General features: G+C 47.0%; 1 protein-coding gene across 4 annotated transcripts in view; it reads left to right on the forward strand.

Moving 5' to 3' along the window:
- FYN (FYN proto-oncogene, Src family tyrosine kinase) overlaps positions 1 to 23,022 on the forward strand; it is a 214,065-nt gene that overhangs the window by 185,538 nt on the left and 5,505 nt on the right. For all 4 annotated transcript variants that reach the window (XM_010856592.1, XM_010856594.1, XM_010856595.1 and 1 more), the window contains one exon: positions 14,898 to 15,029. In XM_010856592.1, the coding sequence (XP_010854894.1) occupies positions 14,898 to 15,029 (132 nt within the window). The remainder of the gene's footprint in view (positions 1 to 14,897; positions 15,030 to 23,022) is intronic.

The raw sequence follows: 23,022 nt of genomic DNA on the forward strand, positions 1-23,022 counted from the left end.
CCCAGTGACAGCAGTTAGGTCTTCTTCTGTCCAATCTGCATCTCCAAGTAATGGCAACCGTCATTATTTGAGTGCCCTTCAAAGTGAAGGGGCTTTGATAGGAGCTCCTGAGCCAAAGAAGCCAAAGACTGAACCGGAGCAAGCTGCCAGCATGGAGTCAGATGAGATCTGAAACCCGCCCCTATCACCCACCAGCTCTGGGGCCTTGGGCACATTACCTAACTTTTCCACACCTTTGCTTGCTTATCTGTAAAGTGGAAACATACTTTCCCTGTTTGGTGCTTTCGTTTTTGCAAAGATTAAGTGAAACAGCACATGTAAATTGTTTAGCACAGTACCTGGCATGTAGCGACTGGTAAACAAAAAGGACTCTTGTTATTCTGTCCTGGACAAGACTAAGTTCTTGGGGAATAAACGAATTCCAGATTGGCCACAGACACGTGGAAAGGCTCAGCCACCATCCGGGAAAGGGAGAGAGGGATCAAAGCTAATTCCCTGTGGTCAAATATGAGTGGTCATGACGACGCAGTTGCCAGCAACAGGCGTGAGTGAGTCAGGAAGAAGGTTTTCTTTTCCAAGAACAAGGGTGAGTTTGGTTTGGTTTGGGATTTGTTGAGCTTGAGGTAGTTGTGGCGGTACATCCGAGTTTGATGTCCAAGCCCAGAGAGGTCAGTGGGGGTGCCCTCACCTGGTCCCATGGCCACGGGCCCTCACCTCTGAGCACTCCTCCCCACATCACCACCCCTCAGCCACCCATGGCTTCTCACCCCCATGCTGCCTGCACCCTCCCTTGAGGTCTGATCACAGCCCCTCCTGCCACCAGTTCCCCAGAGGTCATGCAAGAATTCTTGAAAAAATTTTTCTTGAAAAAAAGTTTCTTCCTGAGCTTTTAGGAAGCTCAGTGCTGACTAATACTGATTTAAACCTAACAAGCTCAGATAGACCTGGCTTACGTATCAGAATGATTTGCTTTTGTGGATACATTTTTTTTTTATTGAGTCATAATATATGTACAATAAAATGAATAAGTCTGAAGTGTACAACTCAGGGAATTTTTACATATGGGGGTGCCCTTGAAATTGCCCACAGATGAAGATACAAACATTGCCAGCCCCCTAGAAGACCCCCTCATCCCCTTCTAGACAGTCAGCACTCCCAAAAGTAGCCCCTGTTTTACCTCTGTCACCAGAGATTCCTTTTCCCTGTAACTGAACTTCGTATAAACAAATCATTCAGTATCCGTCTTTTGTGTCTAGTTTCTTTTGCGTCATTGTGAGATTCATCCATGTTGCTGCATAAAACAGTAGGTCTTTCCTTTTCTTTGCTGAGTAGTATTCCATTTACACATAAATCCACATATCCATTCTCCTGGTATTTCTAACTGGGAGACTTTAGGAAATTAGCTGCCATGGCAGTGGTCATGTCCTCCTATCTTCTGGGTATAGTTCTGGGAGTGGAACTGTTGGTCTTAGGACAGACCTGTACTGCCCAGCAGGCTCTGTGGCCTTATCTTTAAAGATAGAATACACAGGCACTGTGCTGCATGGGTGCTTTATTTCTCTTCAGGCCGCTAAGGCAGCGTGGTGAGGCTGTGGAAGCTGTGGCTGGCTGTCAGGAAGCCCGAGTTTGAACTAGCTATCTCTTACAAGGTTGGCGTATCCCCAGGCAAATCAGTTAACCTTTGTGAGCCTCATTTTTTAGCATCCGTAAAATGGAGATAATAAAAATAATTACCTCACATAATTAGTGTGAGAATTAAATGGGCTCTCTATAAAAGCTGTTGGAGGGTTGTGAAATATAAACCATTCTTATAACCTGAACTTTTTGTGTGTGATGTACATTTGCCTTGAAAGAGGTCTTTATTTTCTTAACTAAAAATTCTTTTTAAGGAAAAAGCTAGTAAGGAATAGTAAAGAATAATTTTTCTTGTAAGAAAAATAATACATTTCGTTATTTTACAGCCAATTCCATTGGTCTGGGCAGGTGCCATTTGGTTTATCTGCATGCCCAAGGGCCCCTCTGCACACAGCTGGGAGTTGGTGGTCTGCTCACCAGCCTCTCCAGCAGAGTTTCGTTTTTTCTCAGATTTGCCTTCTCTGTTGAGAACTGTCCCTACCTCCATTATTTTTGATCTTGTCAAGTCTGAACATCTGATGGACATTCTCAGCAGTGTCACTGATGGTTGCGCATGCGTGTGTGCACGTGCACACCCACATTCGTGTGCAAATATGTGTTCCAAAGATGGCAGGGACTGGATTGGCTTAGAGTATGACCCATGAAATCAAGTTATCCTGATGTGAGTATTAGCAACACTGCTAATGAGTTGTGAGGCCTTGGATGAATTACTTAACCTCTCTGAGCCTTTATTTCCTCCTCTAAAAACAGGGATAATAGTTATCTGTATCAGAAAATTGTTGTATGGCTTCCCTGAGAACAGACAGAAAACACTTAGCACAAAGCAGATGCTGAGCTGACAGTTGTATAATTTTAGTTACTAGTAGTAGCAATAGTAACATCACTACTATTGATCCACTGGGGTGTTATAGTGTTCTTTCTCCCTTCCCCGCCCAGTCTCTTACACACACACACACACACACACACACACACACACACACTCACTCACACTCTTGGTTTTTCCCTACCCCCTCCATCAGGGTCTCCCGACACACACACACACACACACACACACTCTCTCTTGGTTTTTCCCTACCCCCTCCATCAGGGTCTCCCGCAAAAAGGACCTGCCTATTTAACCCTTTCTTCTCCTGATTTGAATCATCACAAAGATGGGAACTTAGAGTTGCTCTGTGTTTTAGGTTTATTTGGGGTTTGGGGGTTTTCTGGGGTTTTTCAAGGTCTAAGTTAATGACAGGATCATTGCTGAGAAAGCAAATGTCAAAGCCCCATTTAATCTTTGGGTCTTTGGAATGTATGGAAACGGGCATTTAGGACTTTGTATAAAACCTGCTGTAGATTTAGGTTTATGTATTAAACAGAAGAAAAATACGTCTATTCAAATGAGGGTTTAGGTTGAATAGATTATTATCTGGAGAAAATTCCTATATAAATTAGACTGCAAAGAATTCATAATTGTTGCAGTTTTCATGTTAATTATTTCATGTTAAAAAATTGTTGCTGCATAAATTAACACATTCTTTCATGGAGAACATATTTTAGAAAGATTTGTTACTTTAATAACTCTTTGTGTATTAGAAATCCCAGATGCCTGTACTAATTAAATATAATCAGATTTTGGATTCAAAAAGCACAGTAGCCATTTAACACAAACAAGCAGGCAACTAGGTTGACAAACACAGTCAGGAAGAAGCAGGTCCCTGTTTCTTTCAGATTTTGTATTTCACCATTCAGAACTGTGAATTCAATTCCTGTCCTTCCTTTGTACTGCCACGACTGGGGATTATCAGACTCGGAACGCCAGCTTTCCAGCTCAAGGGCTCCTGCAGAATTATTAATCAGCCTCTTCTGAGGCCCCTGTAATCCGGAGGCAGATCAAGGCTGATCTCGCCGCGAGATGCCCTCCCTGCTCCCGCCGGCACATGCGTTTCTTGTTCTCTGTCAACAACAGCATTGCCATTCCCACACAGTGTGCTATGACCTGAACAGCAAAAGTCAGGGGAGGAGGAGGGGGGAAAAACCCTTTTAATTATTGAATTTAATCTAATTCTTCCCATGCTAGAGAAGCAAATCATCCTTTGACAAAAGGCAAACCCTTTCCAGCTCAGCTATTGTTTTAAGCACAGAGCAGGAAGCTCATTTGTTTGAACTGACCGTGCCGCTGGGCCTCGATCAGGGTCGCGGGTCCCGGGGGTGTCTGCTGAGAGCCCAAGGCTCTCCCCGCAGAACTCCCTGCCCTCAGCCAGGCCCTCCCAGCCCTCCTTCCTGCTGTTGCTGAGAGAGCTGCGTGTCGGAGCCCAGCCTGGTTCCAATCAAGCCTCCCAGATTCCGAGTTTGGTGCACTTCCGTCACAGGCAGAGAGCGCCTTCATTTGTATTCCGACCCCGGCGGCTGGGCTACCACCGGCTTTTCCGAGAGGGGCGCTTTGTTTATTTGCGCACCCACCGCGGAGCCCCGGCGCCAGGTTCAGCGCTGCGGGGAGCGGTCAGGCTGCCCGACGGAGGCTGATGGGTGGGGCAGATCATGTTTTCCTCGGAAAAGGGACGCGGGGCAAGCCAGAGACTAAAAGGAAAGGAAAACTCACCCCTACCTCCCCCACTGTCTCTTTTTAAATTAAAACTGTTTGCTGGGAGGACATGGATTCATTCCTTCCATCCGCATAGCCTGGCTGCTCCCTGACTCTGCACCTGGGGGGCAGAAGGGAGGGGACAGATGGGCCTGCTGTAAGCTCCAGTCACCGAGAGCTCAGCCTGTCTGAATATCTTTCCTCCTCTCTGCACTGGGCGGTCATGTTTTGTATTCCCTATGGGTCGGTCTCTCTCTCTCTCTCTCCCTCTCCCCCTCCTTTGTGCTGTCTTGAGCAAAGCAATTTGGCAGTTGTTTCTGAGTGGTCAGAGCAAGTCCTTGGTTTGTGCACCCACGTTCCTTAGTACTCATCAAGAAGGAAGCAGATGGTCACCCTCTGTGATTTTAAAGTGTGTAAATAGGAACTACAGACTGCCATCAAACATCAAGAATGTCACTTGGCTTCCTTGTCTTGCTTTGCTGAGAGGAAGTCCTGCGTTTGCATCATCCTGATAATCAGGGACAGCCAGTGCACGTGAAAGCTGTCCAGTGTTTTGGAGGAGGGTGCACAGCAGCACGGGGCTGGTCTCCCCAAAGGCACAGGCGGGGGCTGGGGCAGTGGTGTGGAAAAGCACCCCAAAGTGGTTATTGTCTTCTATTCATCCTCTCTTCCTTCCTTTTCTTCCTGACTCCCAACCAGACCCTTGGTATGATCACCAGCTGTTTCTGAGCAGTATCTCCAACCACAGTGTCCCTTACCACCTAGCAGGCTTTGTGACATGATGTCAGACTGACCCAGGCCCACTGCCCCTGCTAGGGGTGACCAGATTCTTGAGATGACGTCTGTGTTGAGCTCAATTTCAGATGTGTGTTTTGACTTCAGTCTGAATTCTCACCACCGTGAACGGCAGCATACGATTGCTTCCATTCCGCAGCTTTCTTGCCTTTTGTTCTGGAGAAAAGACCACAGATACGGTCTCCATCATACCCAGAGTGTGAGTCAGAGATTTGGTCCTACCTTTGCCTTCCTTGTAGTTCTTGGAAAGCTGGAAGGATCATTGGAGTTATTCAACATTCTAGTGTTCTAGAACAGCAAGCAGGGGCCCTCCTTTCTTCAGTTCCACCCAAGATAATCGCTTCCACAAGTCCCAACCACCTCCCCCACACACACACGCACATACATACACACACATTCAGTACTTCAGGCAAGTCTTTTTGTTTGTTTGTTTGTTTGGCCATGCTGGTGGCATGCAGCATCTTAGTTCCCCAACCAGGTATTGAACCCGTGCCCCCTGCAGTGGAAGCACAGAGTCTTAACCCCCGGACCACCAGGGAAGTCCCAGGCAAAGTCTTGCTGATGAATCATAGATCTCCTCCCTGAGAGCATGGGGACCAAACAGCATGATTTCAGGAGATGCTGGTTAATTTCATCCTTTGCTTTTGTGTTGCCAGTGAGAGTTCTCCTGGGTTGGCATTGGTCAACCTTGGGAGAAAGGTGATGGGGGAAGGCTAGTGTCCTTCCCTCCACTTCTGGCTCCCCCATAGGTTTGTAAAAGAATGTCACTGGCTCCTTTCTGTTCTCCTCCATGTAAGGCACTCCCGCCCTCCCACAGTTCACTGGCCTTCCCATCCGTCCTCGACTACAAAACACCAGGACCGGTGGCTTGCCTCCAGCCTCACCCACCATCCTCCCAGGTGGCTGGGCTTGCTCCCCGCTGTCCTCTAGTTGTCCTGATTAGGCTTTTAATACACACTGATGGATTTTCTACTCCTTCTTGTCTGGTCCTTGGCCTGGGGCTCCACTTGGAACTTTGTTCATGCCTTTCAGCGTGACTATTCCTTCCTGGATTCAGCCACACCAGACTTTGGTTCAGTGCCTGGCTAAGCAGCCATCATGTTTACAGCATGTTCAGGCCCTGCCTCTGGTCCTGGGTTCTTGTCTTCCTCCGCCAAACTTGGTCCTCCTCCACCCACAACCTGGGGAGGATGGCACTCCTCCCTTCTCCCCACCTCCTTCCTTCTCTAACGCCCCACTGACCGTTATGCATTTCAAATAGAATAGCATCTCAGCCCATTGTACCATTTACTTTTCCTTTTTTTTTTTTACACATGGTGCTAAAAACCTTACAAACCTAAACTAGAAATTACGACAGAATGTGTCACCAGGAATAACTGGGAAACACACAGTTGTATTACTCCAGACACGTTTGGGAAATTTTAAATTTTGCTTGGGCATGTTTTATTGGGTTTGAAATCATCCTTTTGTTTGAATAACCACAAAGTTCCAGGTCAGATCAGCTCTGATTTTACCTCTTTCACAGGATATCCTGTCCAGGTCCCACCTTGTTACCACCCCCGCCCTGCCCCACGCCCTACCAACCATGTAATCAGCTTCCTGTTACTGGCATAGATCATGCTTTCTTTTATTCTCCAGGGTAACTTTAAAGTTGAAGTACTTCACATTATTTAATATTGGATATAATAGCTTGCAGAGTTTACTGCTTTATAACTAAAGAGGGTTCTGGATGGATCTTTGGTTCAGAAAAACTGTGTCTGTTGTTGATACCAATGCCTTTCTTCCTTACAGATGCTTTTAGGGCACCATTTGTATTCTCTGGAGGGAGGGTTTGGCTGCTTTTATTTACCACTGGCTTTGCCTTCTCCACCTAGGCCCAAGTTTTTAGCCAGAGGGGATATTCTCAAGGCTATAGAATTGGCCTGGTCACCATTAGAAAAAAAAAAAGGCTTGAGAGTCCAGCTCTCCAGTAAGAGCTAGTAATATGAGCTGGGCCTCCCCAGGCCTGTCCTGGTCCCTGCCTGGAGCTCCAAGAAGAATAGAGGGTCCCATCGCGGCATCCCGTGTGGCCGCCCTGTTTGGGTCCTCTTTCCCTTGCTCCTGAGCCCTCTTCTGCCTGAAGCCAGAGCCACAATTAGCTCTGTTGGGTTTCCCCGTGAGCTCTGTCCCCAGCTGCCCGGAATGTCCTAGGGCAGGAGGTGGCTCCCGCTTGGTTTCCCAGGAGTGCCTCTGGCTATGCTGGGGACTCCTGGAGGCTGAGTGAGTTCTCAGCGATTGACTGCTGAGTGTATGGGCTTTTCTTCATCCTCTTTCCCTCTCATGAAGTTTGGAGACCTTTGGCTGGCCTGATGCAACTCAGAGCCTTTGCATTAAGATCCAAGGAAGATACTAGCTAGCATTTATTTAAATATTGTGAGGTGCCAGATGCTGTGCTGAGCCCTTTGCATTATTTGTAATTCTCATCACAGCCTTGTGAGATCCCAGTTTACAGACAAGGAGACTGATACTTAGCAGGCTTTTAAATGGTCACCCAGCAAAACCAGTGTGCACACCCAGGTCTGCCTAACTCTGGGGCCCCTTTCCCTAATGACTGCCTTGAGCCTTCCAGAAATGACCACTCCAGCCCAGGCCACAACTGGGCCTCTTTGCGTTGTCACAAAAAATATTTGCTCCCTCTTTTCTGGCCGACTTTCACACCCTTAGTGCAGGGGGCAGACTGGAAAGTGAAGGTCCCTGCGGCCTTCAGTTGAGCATCTGAAATGCCGCCACCGAGGGCCTTAATGCACCAAGATGCAAAAAGTACTATAACTGAATCAAGTAAGAACTTTCTTTTTAAGATGGAAGAAAGCAGATTGCCTAGCCCCAAAGGACCTTCATTCACTTGATAGGGGCCTGGGAGGTTGGGATGAGCCATCCTGACCTAATGAAATTTAGCTGGTCATCCTGTTTCCACTTAAAAACCAAGAGCCTTCGGTCAGACTGTCCTGGAGTGCAGTGAGGAGGCTCTTATTCCTATAACTCTAAGGGTGAAAATAATTATTCGTTCCGCAGCTGTATTGTGTCACTATTTTTTGTTTGGTTTGATTAAATTTGTGTAAAGGAAGATAATCTCTGTGGCCATCAGAGTGTTGGAGAAATTGCTAGGTTGACCCTTTAACCAATTAAAGCATTTATTGAGCAATTGCTGTTTAACCAGCCTTAGGCAAGGTACTGTGAAGGAAGAGCAGCATAAAACATGGGCTCCAGCCTCAAATGATCTCCGTTCTATTTAAGGAGAAGCAGAATAACTAGGAGAGAGACATACTGGAAACAGGATGTGGCAGTGGTGGTTGAGTGTTTGGGCTCTGGAGCCAGACTCCCTTGAGCCAGACTTCAAATCCCAGCTCCACCATTTATGTGCTTCCTTTGGCCTATCATTTTACCTCTGTTCAGTTTTCTTGTCTGTAGAACAGGACTGTAATCGGTATCTGCCTCATGTGGGTAAAGCACTTAGCGTGATGCTTGCCACTTACCAAGCACTCAATATATGCTTAGCTGTTGTGGGAGCGTCTAACGTCAGGCTTTAGTAAACTTGTTTATCACACTGGCTCCAGGAGCATGGGTGAGCTCAGTGAAGACTGGAGTAGTCACAGATGACTTGATGAAGCAGGTGGGGCTGGAGCTGAGCAAGCTTTAGCTAAGCAGGTAGAAGGAGAGACAACGTTTAGAATATGTTAATATAGAAGAGGCAAGTTCATGATCATGCCAAGTGCAGGGTACAGGTTATAGGAAAGCAAACTAGACTGGATTGAACTATGGGTTTGGGGCAGAAAGAACCAAAGTTGAATAGATATGTGGGTCCTAGGAAACTGGGTGGGAGATTTTGACTTAATGCAGTAGGGAACCCACTGTGTGGTTGTGGGGGAGGCTGGTGTGGACATTATGAAGCTGAGGCTTAAAAGTGTTAATTGGAAAAACAGTGAGCTGAAGGCTGGGCACCATGGTTCGAGGTCTAAACAGAGGGACGAGGACCTAAATCGAGTTTTGGCAGAGAACTTAAACAGGAAAGGGCAAGTTTGAGAGGCTTGTCAGAGAGGGAAGCAAGAGGCTTTATTGATGGGTTAGATAGTGGGTTTAAGGAGAAGGAGAAGTCTCAGCCAGCTTTCAAGTTTTTTCATCTTGAAGCCTGGCAGAGTGGGGTCTGATTCCCAGAAAAGGGATACTAAAAAAAGAGCCTCTGTTTGCTTCCTAGAATATTAAAGTACGAATCAACTTTGTCAGCCATCTAGGAAAATTTTCCACCTACAGGAACTTCTTTTATAACAAACTGTCTTATTCATAGTAAAATGATTTAATGAAAAATCAATTTAGATTCATAGTTGCCACATTTGAGATAAAGTTGCAGCATCCTAGAGGCTTTGTCCCTTAGACATTTGCAAATCGGGAACCAAGGTTTCAGATAAGAGACAAAGTTTCTCCAGTGTTTCCCCTGCTGTTCACACAGAAATGCTGGGCAGGGTTAATCCTGAGAGAGGCGTGTTTCCCCAGGGAATGAGCAGAGAGAAGAGTCTATAGCACTGAGACCTCTGAGACACTTAGAGAGAGGGAAACTGAGGAGGAACCTACAGCAGAGACCAGAGAAGTGCCCAGAAAGAAAGGAAGAGCATCAGGGAAAAAGAAACTCAGAAAAGATTGCTCATTTCTCATAGGAATGTTTGAGCTTTACCAAGTGTTGAAATATGCCAGGTTCTACTCCTCTGTTCCTGAGGTGATTCGTATTACTCAAATGTGAAAAGTGTACTAAAACAGCACAAATGTGACTGGAGCCACGAGGTAAGCAAGCATGACAGAAGTGATGGTAGACACGTCGTCAGCCTGATTGTTGATGGCTAATAGCCACGGGCCTTGAAATGTCATGATGCTTTTCAAGAGTTTTGAAAAGTCAAAGCGCTTTTCACGTTCTGGCTCATCGTAGATCATTCTCTAGGTAATGATGTGTGACTTACGTGTTTTAAAGACAAGGAAAGGGTGGGGGAGTGCTCACGGCCTCCAGTGGGTCCCCACCACACTAGAAGGAATCCAGAGTCCTTAGTGTAACCTGCAGCGCCCCATGGCGTCTGTCCTTATGGCCCATCTTATTCTTCTTTATGGCCCTTGTCTCTGTCTGACATATAAAGGTCACTGGTTTATTTTATGTCCTTCCCAAGCGAACCCGCAAGCCCCCTGAGAGTAGGAGATTGCATTCACTGTGGTCTCCCCAACACTACAGACCGTGCCAGGTACATGGGAGACTCCAGAAGAGAGAGAACAAAACTAGTCCAGCGAGCATGGGGTCTTTGGTTGTCTTGCAGATAAACTTTGATAACTGAATAAATCCACAGCTCTCTCCTTTCTCTTACTTAAAGCATGGATGGTTATTAACCATATTCTGAAGACTAGTGAGGTTGAATGATTGCTATCCAGTCACCTGCTTCCATCCCAGTCTATTGAAAAACTGATTTTTTACTTTCTTTTGCTGTGATCGCTCCAAGGCCTCTGGCTACCTTGCCTCTCTGTGGGTCTAACCTCCCAGCTGTAGCCCTAGGCCCATCAGAGAGCCAAATCCAGGATTCCTGCCACCTCAGACAGCTTTACTCTGACCCAAGGTTTCTGAACACATGTCATTTGGGACTAGAGATCTGGGTTTTCCAGGTGTTTTTGTTCCCTTAGCATGTGACAGATGCTTTTCTACTGTAGTTGGCAGTTGTTAAACCCTTCAAAGGGCATCCAGGTGGTGGTAGACTGTGACACTGGTCACTGAGGACAAGGCGAGGACTCGCCAGAGAGGGGGGAACTGATTAGAAGCCCCATAAGGAACCACGGTTGTTCCACCAGGAAGGGACGGCTGAGCAGGTTGATCAGTGTCCAGTTACTCATTCATTCAGCACCTCCTTAACCAGTGCCTTCTGTAGGGCTGACACTGGGCTCAGTACTGCACACATGGTGGCCGTCCACAGAGACATGTACCAGCCCCCAAGAACAGTCTCTGTCCATGGAGAGAAATGCACTTTCTGACAACTCACATGTTCACTGCACTTGAGTAGTAACAACCACAATGAACCAGACACCCTCGCAGCACAGAGCTAGGGAACCTGCCCCAGTCTTTGTGCTCAGGCCAGGGCTCCCCAGCCAGAAACACTCAGGCCAAGAACAAAGGAGGAGTGGGAGTTAGCCATGGGCAGGAGTTGGGTGGGACCTGCAGCAAAGAAAACAGCCTGACCCAAGGCCCTGCAGCAGGAAGGACAGTCAGAGGGGACCTGGGGGAGCAGAGGAGGGGAGGCCCACGGTTACAGGAGGCTGGAGAGTGGGGAGGAGGGGCCAGATTGTTGGGGGAGACAACTGGAAGGGATTGCAGGAGGAGGCCAGTGGCAGGGAGCCAGTGGGGACTGGAGTGCAGGTAGTGAAGATGAAGAGGGAGATTTACCGGTGTGAGGTCAACTCAGTATGGATGGTGATAAGGCAGCAGAGGCCAGAGATGACTCTGTGAAGATCTGTGAAGCTCCTTCTCTAAGTAGGCTCCATGCTGGGCTCTCTAGATGGCACTAGTGGTAAAGAACCCACCTGCCGCTGCAGGAGACACAGGTTCAATCCCTGGATTGGGAAGATCCCCTGGAGAAGGGAATGGCTACCCAGTCCAGTGTGCTTGCCAGGAGAATCCATCATGGACAGAGGAGCCTGGTAGGCTACAGTCCGTGGGGTCTCAAAGAGTCGGACACAACTGAGCAACTAAGCACACAGCACAAACATTGAACAAGTACCCTGAGAGTTTCTGGGACCCCCATAGCCCATGGTATTACTGACACAGATCGTCATACCTGCATCGGCTGCTTAATTTCCTCCAGCGAGGTGCAGAGGAGAGGACATTATCTTGGTGTCTAATCCTGGTCCCAAAGGGGAATGCCAGGAACAGTGAATCATCTAGTTACATGGCAGCACCACACTCGTTGTGGCATAGGTCTCCTGACAGTCCCCTTTTTTCTACAAATCCATCCAATCAGAACTTTGGTCTTGGCTTTATGCCTTCCATGATACCTATGAAAAAAATCTGAGAGGGCAGAACTCTATTTTGAAGGAAAAGGCAGCGTTTACACCCAGGAGGTCCTTCCTTCCAGACTTCAGAGCTTTCCTAACTTTACCCAAGGAGCAACCCCATCCAACCCCAGCAGGGTTGTATCCACGGCAACCTTAGGGACCCCATTCTCATAGATGGGGTTTGCAGTGTGCAACCTCAGGGCCATTTTCAAAGACCCCTGCCAAAGCCTGGCATGAACTCTCCCTGCTGTGGACCTGCGTCTGTACCCTGAGGAGGCAAGAGACCAAAACGAGGAGAAATTGAAGTAACAAGATGAGTAGAAGAGTGAGCATTGATTCATTCTTTTCCACTGAAACCTCACTTGATCACTAACAGTTTATCTCTGCTTTAATTTAACCTTCTGTCTTCATTGAAACTGTGAATTATCTTTAGAGAAGTCCAGAGCAGCTGCTATTTTGAGACCAAAACAAAGACAAAGGCATTCTTCATTTTTTCCCCTCCAACACATATTATTTGTAAATACGTTGCTTATCTTAGAAAGAAAACTAATGCAAAATAAATGTATGTAAGTAAGCTCCTACTAGTAAGTCAGAGCACATACCTACAAAAGGTTTCTTATCAGAGATCCATTACAGGCTTTGTTTCAGCTTCTCTTTTGAAGGTTTATATAATTGTTGTAGATGATATAATGAGAAAACAATAAAGCAGACTACCGCAACTGGCTGATATATTGGCATTTGCTTTTTTAAAAAATCTGAAATTATGAAATCTTCTCTCAGAAAATCCAAAATGACTTTATCCCAATTTTAACTAGTTTACTTTCAGCAACACTTACATCTTGAGCAACATGGAATGATTCCAAGAAGGGAAGAAAGGCTTCTTTTGCTTGTCATTTTATTTACAGGATTTGTGTCTGCACAGTGGAGAAAAATGTTCCATTTGCTTCAGAGACGGACATAGATTTCCAAGCCATTTGGCTCGAGAGCTGGTTTAAATAGGAATGAATTTAATATACCTTTAATTCTCTGAAATAAGAGAACTCCAGCTGAGGTTTGGTCCAGGGCAAAGTCAGCTCTCGACACTGAAGAGAATCTATCACATTAATCCCAGAGGCTCGGAGTCCAAAGCTGCGTGAACAGAATGCTGGAGGATAGGAAGTGTGAGAAGAATGCTTTGAAAGAAACTTTAAAAACAGAATGACTGTTCAGAGAATACCAGACCTTGTGTGGAATCATGCAGCACTTAAGCAAAGATATAAGTAATTATGCTTGAGAAACATAGCTAATTAAAAATAACTCGATGCATAAAAGGGAAGAAAAACTAGAGAATCATTTCTCTGCTCCAGTGTTAATATGAGATGCCACAGAATGAAATAGTAGGATTTTTTTTTAAATTTCATTTCACACGGGCATAGAAGAGATGGAGAGGAAAATTATATTGCCCGAAAATGCCAGGGTAGATTTGCTGAAGATGTTATCATGTACTGTATTTAAAACAAAAAATCTAATTGCTGTAATTTATCATACCTCTGGTTATTAAAACCATGCTAATTCAAAGATTTTAATCATTTGCCAGTTTTGCACATAATGGCTTTTCCTAGAAGATACTGTGAAAATTTCTGATTTTGTCAGCCTTTGTGTGATTTTTTTTAGGCATTCCTAAGTAAAATTAACATGCTTTAAACATATAATTGTGTTTACATCAGTAATAAAAATTCCTTGTGTTTCCCTTTTAGTCTGTTCAATGAAATATCCGAAACTGCTTTATAAATGCTGAGCCTAATGTGTGAGAGCACAGGCTGCTGAATCAATTTTAATTCCCCGTATACACATCTAGCTTTGTAAGGAGCAGAGTGGACCCCACCCTTCCTTTTTGATTGGAGAAAGGATTCTTTTAACAGGAGACATTTGCAAGAAAAGATTTGGCACAAAATTTGCTTCTTGGTCTTGAGAAATCAGACTCATAAGATAGTCATTGAGATAAAACCACTCTGTAAAAATTTTAGATAGCACCCTGTCTGGCTCACAGGAGAAAGACAGGGAGGTAAGCAAGGGATGGTACAGTGCAGAAGAAAAACATTCCCCAGAATTAAAGGTGGCTACTATTAGGGGCAAGGGTGGAAGGAAAAAGGAGAGTGTAGTGGGGAAGTTGCTGTTTTGCTAAGTCGTGTGTGATTCTTTTGTGACCCCATGGACTATAGCCCCTCCAGGCTCCTCTGTCCAGTGGGATTTTCCCAGGCAAGAATACTGGAGTGGGTTGCCATTTCCTCCTCCAGGGGATCTTCCTGACCCAGGGATCGAACCTGCGCCTCTTGCATCTCCTGCATTGGTAGGCGGGTTCTTTACCACTAGCACCACCTGGGAAGTCCCACATAATGCATGGGCTACAGCAAATTGTCTCCACCCTTGGGAGATGCATGGTGGTTTGATCTGGTTTTTATATACCTCAGTAAGAGGAGACTATGGTCTTTTATACTAAAGGATTCTTGAGGGTAACATTATGATTTACAACATTATTTGAAAGTGAAAGAAAAAAATATAAAAGTTTCCTAAATCATAAGTTAGCCCTACCTCCAGACCAAACCTATGACATTCAATCAGTTTGTAGAATCAAGTTCGAAAGCCAGGACATGAAGGAGCTTTGAAGCCCAGATGGGACTTGCTTAGGGTTGCAGAGGCAGGAACAGACGCCAGAGCTGCTCAGTCCTAGCCCGGGTCCAGTTTCCCCTCCTCCATGTCCTCCTCTCTGAACCTGATCCCATGAACACATTCCCACCTGCTATTCTTTCCCCAGCCCCACGCCCAGAGCCATGATCTCTGCCTGAGGAGTAACCAGGTGTTCTTCCTGCAGGCGCCAAGTTCCCCATCAAGTGGACGGCCCCCGAAGCAGCCCTGTACGGGAGGTTCACAATCAAGTCTGACGTGTGGTCTTTTGGAATCTTACTCACAGAGCTGGTCACCAAAGGAAGAGTTCCGTACCCAGGTAAGAGCCAGACACAGCAGAAATGGGCCTGAGTGGATGTTCTCCCAGCACTATTTGGGGAGTCCTCTTCCTGGTTGCCTTCTCAGCCCCATTTTCAGCTTTCTGCCAAGCGTGGGAATTTGAAGAACATGGACAGGTATTTAGCCAGGGGAAAGCAGAAGTGGGAGCCCCCATGGCTTGTAGACAAGCAACCATCGTGAATTGTGTGCCAGGACTAATGCAGTTAGCAGCTGGTGAACGCTCCAGTCCACCTCAGTCCGTGGGTTCTCTCCGCTCCCCTCTCAGGAGGAGTGTGTGTCCCTGGCTCCCAGGATAGAAATGTCACTGGCAGAACTGTACAGATGGACTTTGTAGACCCTTCTGGGAAGGAGAAGGAGAAAAGCCCCCACTGCTTTTTGATTACGCCATAGCACTGACCCTTGGCGTGAACCTGGCAGGAAGATGCCAGTACCTGCCCTCTCTGCAGGCCCTGCTCCAGGTGGCTGGAGAGAGCAGAGGCACGAGGAAACGCCACGCAGAAGCCACTCACTACACGTGTCTTGGGTTTCTTGGGACTTGGGGGGTTGTTTTAGGGGGAGAGAGGGTTGACTGCTCTGCACAGCTTATAGGAGGATCTCAGTTCCTGGACTAGGGATTGAATCTGACACCCCCACCCCCCGAAGTGAGAGCCTGGAATCCTAACCACTAGGCCACCAGGGAACACCTTCACTGCACGTTTCTGAATGATTAAAATATGCTCCACAAAAGCAAGTATGTGTACGTGCTAAATGGCTTTAGTCGGGTCCAACTTTTTGCGACCCCATGGACTGTAACCTGCCAGGCTCCCCTGTCCATGGGATTCTCCAGGCAAGAATACTGGAGTGGGTTTGCTGTGCACTGCTCCAGGGGATCTTCCTGACCCAAGGATCAAACCCCTGTCTCTTACGTCTCCTGCGTTGGCAGGCAGGTTCTGTACCACTAGCACCTCCTGAAAGTGAAAGTGTTAGTCATTCAGTCCTGTCCGACTTTTTGCAACCCTCTGGACTGTACTGTCCATGGAATCTCCAAGAGTGGATTGCCATTTCCTTCTCCAGGGGATCTTCCCAACCCAGGGATTGAATCTGGGTCTCCTGCATTGTAGGCAGATTCTTTACCATCTGAGCCACTGGGGAAGCCCAAAAGCAAGTATAGTGTAAAGAAATTGGAGATTCTTAAGCCCTGGAGTTTTTCTGGATTATCAGAGTCATGCTCTCCAAAGAAACCACAGGTTAGGTGATTCAGGCTTAAATTCATTAATTTAGACAGATAACTGATGTAAAGGACACTTGTGCCGTTTCACCTCCGCGCTTTAATGGTTATAGCACAGGGGCGATCTGCTTTCTGAAATGTTAAGGACATATTTTTCTGTTACTGTTGAGTGAAGAAAGAACATAGCTCCCCATCATGCCCTGCCTAAGAGAGGAGCTTTTAAAAATTAAAAAATAATAATAAACACAGTGATAGAAACGATAGCAGAGATTACTGAGGAATTGAGAGCTCTTGCAAATGCTGGGTCTGTAATCATTATCTTTGCAGTCAGAGGAGCCGGTGAGGGCAGATTAATTTGTAATCCCTTTGTTCCTTTTTTGTGATTGTTTCTGGTCATCTTCGGAGAATGCAGAGAAGTAAAGAAGATCTCTTTCTGGGTTGGTCGTAAGCCTCAAGACTCCTCTAAGAGAGCCGGGTTGGCACAGAGGCAAAATTTGACAAATTCCCTATCTCTGAAATACCAGCACTGGGTGGTTAGAGGTGTGGGCGGAAGTCAGTTTTATTGATGCTGCTGCAGCGGCTGCTGCTCCCTGTGTGTGCAAGTGGGCAGCCGCTCTGGGAGTAGCCAACCAGAAGAAAGGGCTGCCCTGGAGGGGCCTGGAACCCAGCACAGGCATTTCTGAATCGCTTCTCAAGGGGGAGAATTTTGTCAGTGCTCTGGATTTTGAAGATGTGAAGGCGCCTCTTTTCTCATTGTCTGAATTTTGAATGAATTTCTTCCTGAACCCCCCAGGTTTAGCCACCCGATGTGTTGTGGCGGGGGAAGGTTAATGTCTTGCATTTCTGTGAAACCTTTACTTCCAGGAAGACAAAGCAGCTTTTTGTTTCTCGGGGTCACACACAGGCGCCGAGACAAAGGGGTGGGGGCGGGGGCCTGGGAGGAGGAAGGCAGGTGTGCGTTTCTGAGGGAGAGTCTTTTGTCAAGTTTGGTTTAGGCATAAAGAAAGCAGTCTCCTTTTACAACTGAGGCAGGGTTTTCATTCATTCAGCTTAGCATCGGTCAATGTGATTGTGCCTGGCGTGATTGTACACTACCTGGGGAGCAAGTACTGTGAATAAGACCTTCATACTCTCAGCAAACATTGAGAGAGCAGGCCTGAAGGAGGATGCTGTTTTAGTTCCTGGGGGATGGAACAGTGAGTGGAGAAATAAATTCAGTCCCTGCACTCACAGAGCTTACAGTCAGATGGATGAAATAGAAAGCATCCCTTTTTTTATTGCTTCTGTATAATTAGAGGAAATCATCTTTGGGGGATTCGATACTTGAACTCACTCACTGTGGGCCCCCAGTCTTAATCCTGATAATGAGGCAAGGACCCTGGATTCAGGTGTCTGCACACAGCAGGTCCAGAGAAGGGCTTTTCACTCCGAATCCTGTGAGGATGGCCAAGGAGTTTGACAAGAGAATTCAGTCCACTTTATCATGCCTAGTTATACACTCGGAGCAACTGCTGATGTGCTGGGGGCTTTGATAGCTGCCCGGATTCTGTGATGGTGGCCAAGCAAAGGGGCCGTGTCTGGGAAGCTTCATGGAGAAGAAGGTACATAGGCTTTCCCCTTCACATTAAGGAAGAATGATCCCAGACAAGGAGGGATGTGTGGGAAGGCGCCACGGCCTGGGTGGAGGCCCCTAGGATATGAGCCTGTGGAGAAGGCTGTGAGGTGGGGTTGCCTGGCCAGACCCCGTGAAGAGGGCCTGGTGCAGCCACAGGAAGGCCTGGCCCGTCTGTAGCCGGGCCCTGGAGCTGTGTCAGCGGGGAGTGACAGGAGCCCCAGAAAGCTGTTCCCAAACCTACTGCTCGCCATAGATGCTGCTTGTTTTTGTTCTCAGTGTAACTGTAATCATATTTAATTGTGCCTCGAATCTCACAGTACACTCTTCTTGAGGGAGAGGCTTTTACAGAAGGATTCCAATTACAGGATGATTACCTTAACGAAGGAGAACAATTCCTAAGGAACAGACAGTTTCTTTCAGCCTCGTCCTGTGACACCGGACAAGGAAGGCCCTTCCTGTCCCCATTCTCACTGTCTCTTGGAGCGGCCAGGTTGGCAGTGTGTGCCAAGGGGCTGCGTCTCCACTGACCAGAGTCCTTGTGGCTGGGGGTGGCACCCAGGACAGACGCCCAGACCTGTCCACCGTGGTTCCCATCCTAACTTCTCAGCAGTTATTTCTCAGTTGGCTAGAGTGTATTTTGAAGTAATTCTTGTTTCAAGAGCAGTAGGCAACGATACATTTTTATTTCATACCTGAGAATGGCCTTCTGTCATCATTACACACAGGAAAGGTACTTTGGCTGGTGATGAGGATGAGGGTCAAGGGAGAGGTGAAAGTGACTTCTAAATGGATGTTATGAAAGCTTTCCAGGCAGTTTTGCCCAGTGTGAAAGAAGGTCCAGAAAAAGAATCAGAGAAGGAACTTGGAATAGTGTTTGGAAGGTGTAACTGAATGAAGGGCTCAAAGGAGGAGGCAAAAATAAAACATGGGATTGGTTGGTTAGTTAGCAGGTTTTACAAAATGGATGATTCGAAAGGAAGGAAAGAAGGAGACTCTCAAATTGAGTGAGAGCCTGGAAGCCAAATTAAAAATACTGAAATGTGATTCTGAGATTAACAGGGAGGTAGTGGAGAGGAGTCCCATCACCCTACCAGACAAAGAAGGTTGCTTCCAAGATGTGTAACAAAGATGCTCTGAAGAACAGCTCTGTTTTCCAGATTCCCACAGCCTGACTTAGCACCTCCTCAGCCTAGCTGTACAGCTTGCTTTACTATAAGCCAAGGCTCAGAACCATTCTTTGCATCAAGATTATACCTGATTTTGTGCCGATAAATTGTTACATATGAGAATTGAAAGTACTTAAAACTGTTTTCTAGGATTGATGCATAAAATCTGAGCAATGCATTTTAACCTATTTTTTTTTCACCTCCAAATCCTTCTTTTCTTCTTTGTTTCCACTGCCCCACGGCAGGCTGTCATCCTCTGCTGCAGGAACCCCCTTCATGGAACTTCCTATTTCCTGTCCCCCCCACCCCCACCATCTATCATTGTCACCATCAGAGTTATCCTAGAAACAGATCCGCTTATCCTGCCTCTACTAGTTAAAAAGTCCATGGCTTCCCCTTGATAAACTCCAGAAGCCTTCATCTGGTGTAGTCCTTCTTAACTCTTTCCTTCAATCATTCAACATATATTTATTGAGTACCTGCTGTATGCCAGGTACTGTTTAGGTCCCCAGGAGTGTCGCAGTGAACCAATAGACAAAAGCTGTCCTCCCAAACTTTTCACTCCTCAGAGGAGACAGACAATCAGCAAAGACAAATAAGCAAAATACATTCCTCATTGGCTGGTGGTAATGGGTAGGGAGGAGAGTAAAATGGGGAAGGGCAGAGAGGGTGGCAGAGGAGGACATCACCAGGAAGGTGACATCTGAGGAAGAAGGCTCAGGTTAACTGGGCGAGGAGCCCCCCTTCAGAGGGAACCAGAGCACAGAGGCTCTGAAGAAGCAGTGTGGGCGGAGCAGGCGGGCCCAGAGGCCCCAGACAGATCAGCGGGGCCTTCTGAGGCCACGGTTAGGGCATTTGCGCTGAGCGAGATGAGGGCCGACTGAGGGGCTTCGACCAGGTGACATCATCGGACGCGATGTCTCTTGTGCTGCTCCTGACCCTCATCACTAAGAGATTTCTCTCAAACATGCAAGTCTGTCTTCTCAGCTCCACTCTCTGCCTCAGAATCCATCCAACCCTAAGCCAAAGTCCCCTCCTTTGTGTCGCCTTCTCCAGGTCTCTTCCTGGGTCACTCCTCTGCTCACTCCCATGCCACTAGGTACCTCTCTGGTGAAGCCCTTGTCTGTGTGTCTCTGTTTCCCAGTAGCTCTGAACCCTGAGAAGGGGGCTCCTTTAGTAGACTCTCAGTAAGTCTTAAGCAGATACACGGAAGAATAGGTGGAGGGATAAAGGGCTGGATGGATGGATGGGTGGGCAGAGGGGAAAAAATGATTAGCCCAAGAGGCTTTTAAAATAAGACTTTGCCCATAGCCTGCAAAACCTTTCAACTCTATTTCATCATCTCCAAACATAAATAAGGCGTGTTTTTCCCAGCCGCAGAGTAGCCTCTGTCCTCAAAGTTGTTCTGGGAAATTGACCCCATGGTCAGTTCAAACAGCACGTCCCAGCATCATTCTAGGCAGAATGTCCTGGCTGTTCTGGGCCCTGGCTCTCCACTGAACACCTGCTTTGGGAATTTGGCAGGATCTGGCAAAGCAGGAACATTCTCTTAAGCATATCACATTTATTTATGCATTTGCAGTGCTTTCAACTCTTCTAACAACTGACAGCTGCCTGACTTTGGTGACTGCATCTAGTCATTTGATAATGACTTGAAGAGGGAGATAAATTAGTGAATGTATAGTACTTTCCTTGAAGAATTGCAAGTCTCCACCTTCATCGTCCCTCTGCCCCACTCAGATGCCTTCCAACAGAGCCTGAGCTATAGACCTAAATTCCTTTGTGTTCAGCAGCCCATCATCGTCACCCTTATCCCCACTGGGCCCAGCCTGATACCGGGGGCAGGTTTCTCCTGGGGGAGGAAGAGGTCAGGACTCTCCATCCAGGAAAAAGGGAATTGGGATGAAACTTCAAATCTCAGCCTAGAGTGCTTAGTCTTCTGCCTTCCGTGCTCCCATCCACGGTCCTCAGGCTTTTCTGTTTTGGCTCCTGTTGTTCCCGCCAGAGGAGTCCTGCCTGGAACGCCCAGGAGTCTTGTTACCTCCCCCGACAAGGTTTCTCTTGGCCCACGTGGCTGGTGGAGGAGAGAGCAGATAGGGAGGGGCTCTCTGCTCCCCAGTCCTACCCCCTGCTGCTCCTGTGTACCCCTGTGGATTTCTGTGGCCTGCCCTCACCCTCACCCTCTCTGTCACTTTTTCACTGTTACTGGGACAAAGGAGCTGTTCATGATACTGGATTATCAACTTTAACTTTTGTGTGTTATGGCACCTGAGTAGCTGTCATTTCTGTGTTTATTAATAGAGTGGGCTTCATAAAAACAGGTGTCCTAAGCTTATCTGGTTAAGATGCAGAAAGAGAAACAAGAGTCATCGTTGTGCCGCCTCAAGGTCACTCCTTTATTTTCAGCTCTCCTCTTTGAGCAACATCTATCTGCCCGGAGTCTGTACTTTGATCTCATAACCAAAACCGAACTTGATGTGTCCCAGTTGTAGCCCAGTAAGATAACTAGAGCACATGGGCATCTGATAGCACGCACTCGTGCTGAGCAAGCACCATTAACGGCACCCTCCTTCCTTCCGCCCTCCCTGCACTCCCAGCACCGCTCAGCAGACAAGTAAACAGAAGGGCTTTTTACAGGGTTTGTGTAGAGAAGCCAGGGGGAGCCTCTGACAAAAAGCCTGATGCACAATAGCTTCTAATTTCCTTTCAACAGAAAGCTCGGTTTGCAGAAGTAAGCTGTGTGTCTGAGAACCTGAGCATCATTCCCATTGTCAAAGGGCCTAATTATTCACATGGCACAAAAATCTTGCAACCCCTAGTCCAATCCAGATACAAACCTGGATGGTAAACAGCAAAAATCCCCACTTGTATAGCCACAGCCCCTGGAAGATCCGTATTAGGAAACTGAAATGGTGAGCTGTCAAGCCCAATACCCTCCGTTCATAGAAGACACTTCAGCGAGCTGAAAGCACAGTGAATATGGAGATATTCCACTGACAAAGAGAAACTGAGGCAGGGGAAGTCAATCACCTGCTGAGACACAGAGTTGAAAGAGTAAAGTGGCTCCGAAATGAAAATGGTTTTCTTAACTGTGAAAGTCGCTCAGTCATGCAGTCCATGGAATCCTCCAGGCCAGAATACTGGAGTGGGTAGACTGTTACTTCTTCCCTGGAGATCAAAAAAAAAAAGCAAGGAGACACCACTAGTTAATATCTAGCTTAAGGAAGAGGCACAGGAAAGTGTAAAATAAAAGGAGGGAGGAGAAAAAGGAGCGAAGGGATGGAAAATACGCACACGTGAAAGCAGAGACTGTTGGCAGCCATACATAGTAAGGATTGGAAAGTGAGAGCTGGAAACTTGACCTTAATTCAGGAACCGAGAGGAAGCCAGCAGCATGATTTGGAAGGATAATACGGTCATAATGGCAGGAAGTGAATTCAGTCCACTTGGCCAGAGAATCTCAGCTGCAGGGTTTGGGGCAGACCCACTGGAAATGAGGCTACCAGTGACCATGTTTGAGAGCCTGAGATGCAGGGTGACAGGAGGCCCCCATGGAAGGTGCAGGAAGAGGTATCTGAAAGTAAACCCCGGCACATCAGACTACACAGGTATTCTGTGAACTGAGTCCCACTGGGCTATGTGCCCTGTGAGAGTGACCTGTGGAAATGGTCCATTTTCCTGACTGACCACAAGGAGAGCAGAAAGGTAAGGAACCACTGAGGTGGGGGCAGAGGAGGACAGGCTGGAGTGAAAACAGCCAGTGTGTCTGCTTGCTGGTCACCAAGCCCTGTGCCCCTTCTCTGACGTGGAGGTTGGGATCCAGGCAACATGCCTGCGGGAGTTTTGTTACCATGACATGGTTGGATGCCACAGGCTGACATAGAGCACCCTCCTGTTGAAAAACACTCTCTATTGTAGCTTCCACTAAGAACTGTTGTTGACAAAGTTACAAAACATACAACCATGTTTTAAAGTTTCTGCCTCT

This window comes from Bison bison, unplaced genomic scaffold (assembly GCF_000754665.1).
Source record: "Bison bison bison isolate TAMUID 2011002044 unplaced genomic scaffold, Bison_UMD1.0 scf7180017864373, whole genome shotgun sequence".
In the NCBI taxonomy this organism is placed as follows: Eukaryota; Metazoa; Chordata; class Mammalia; order Artiodactyla; family Bovidae; genus Bison; species Bison bison.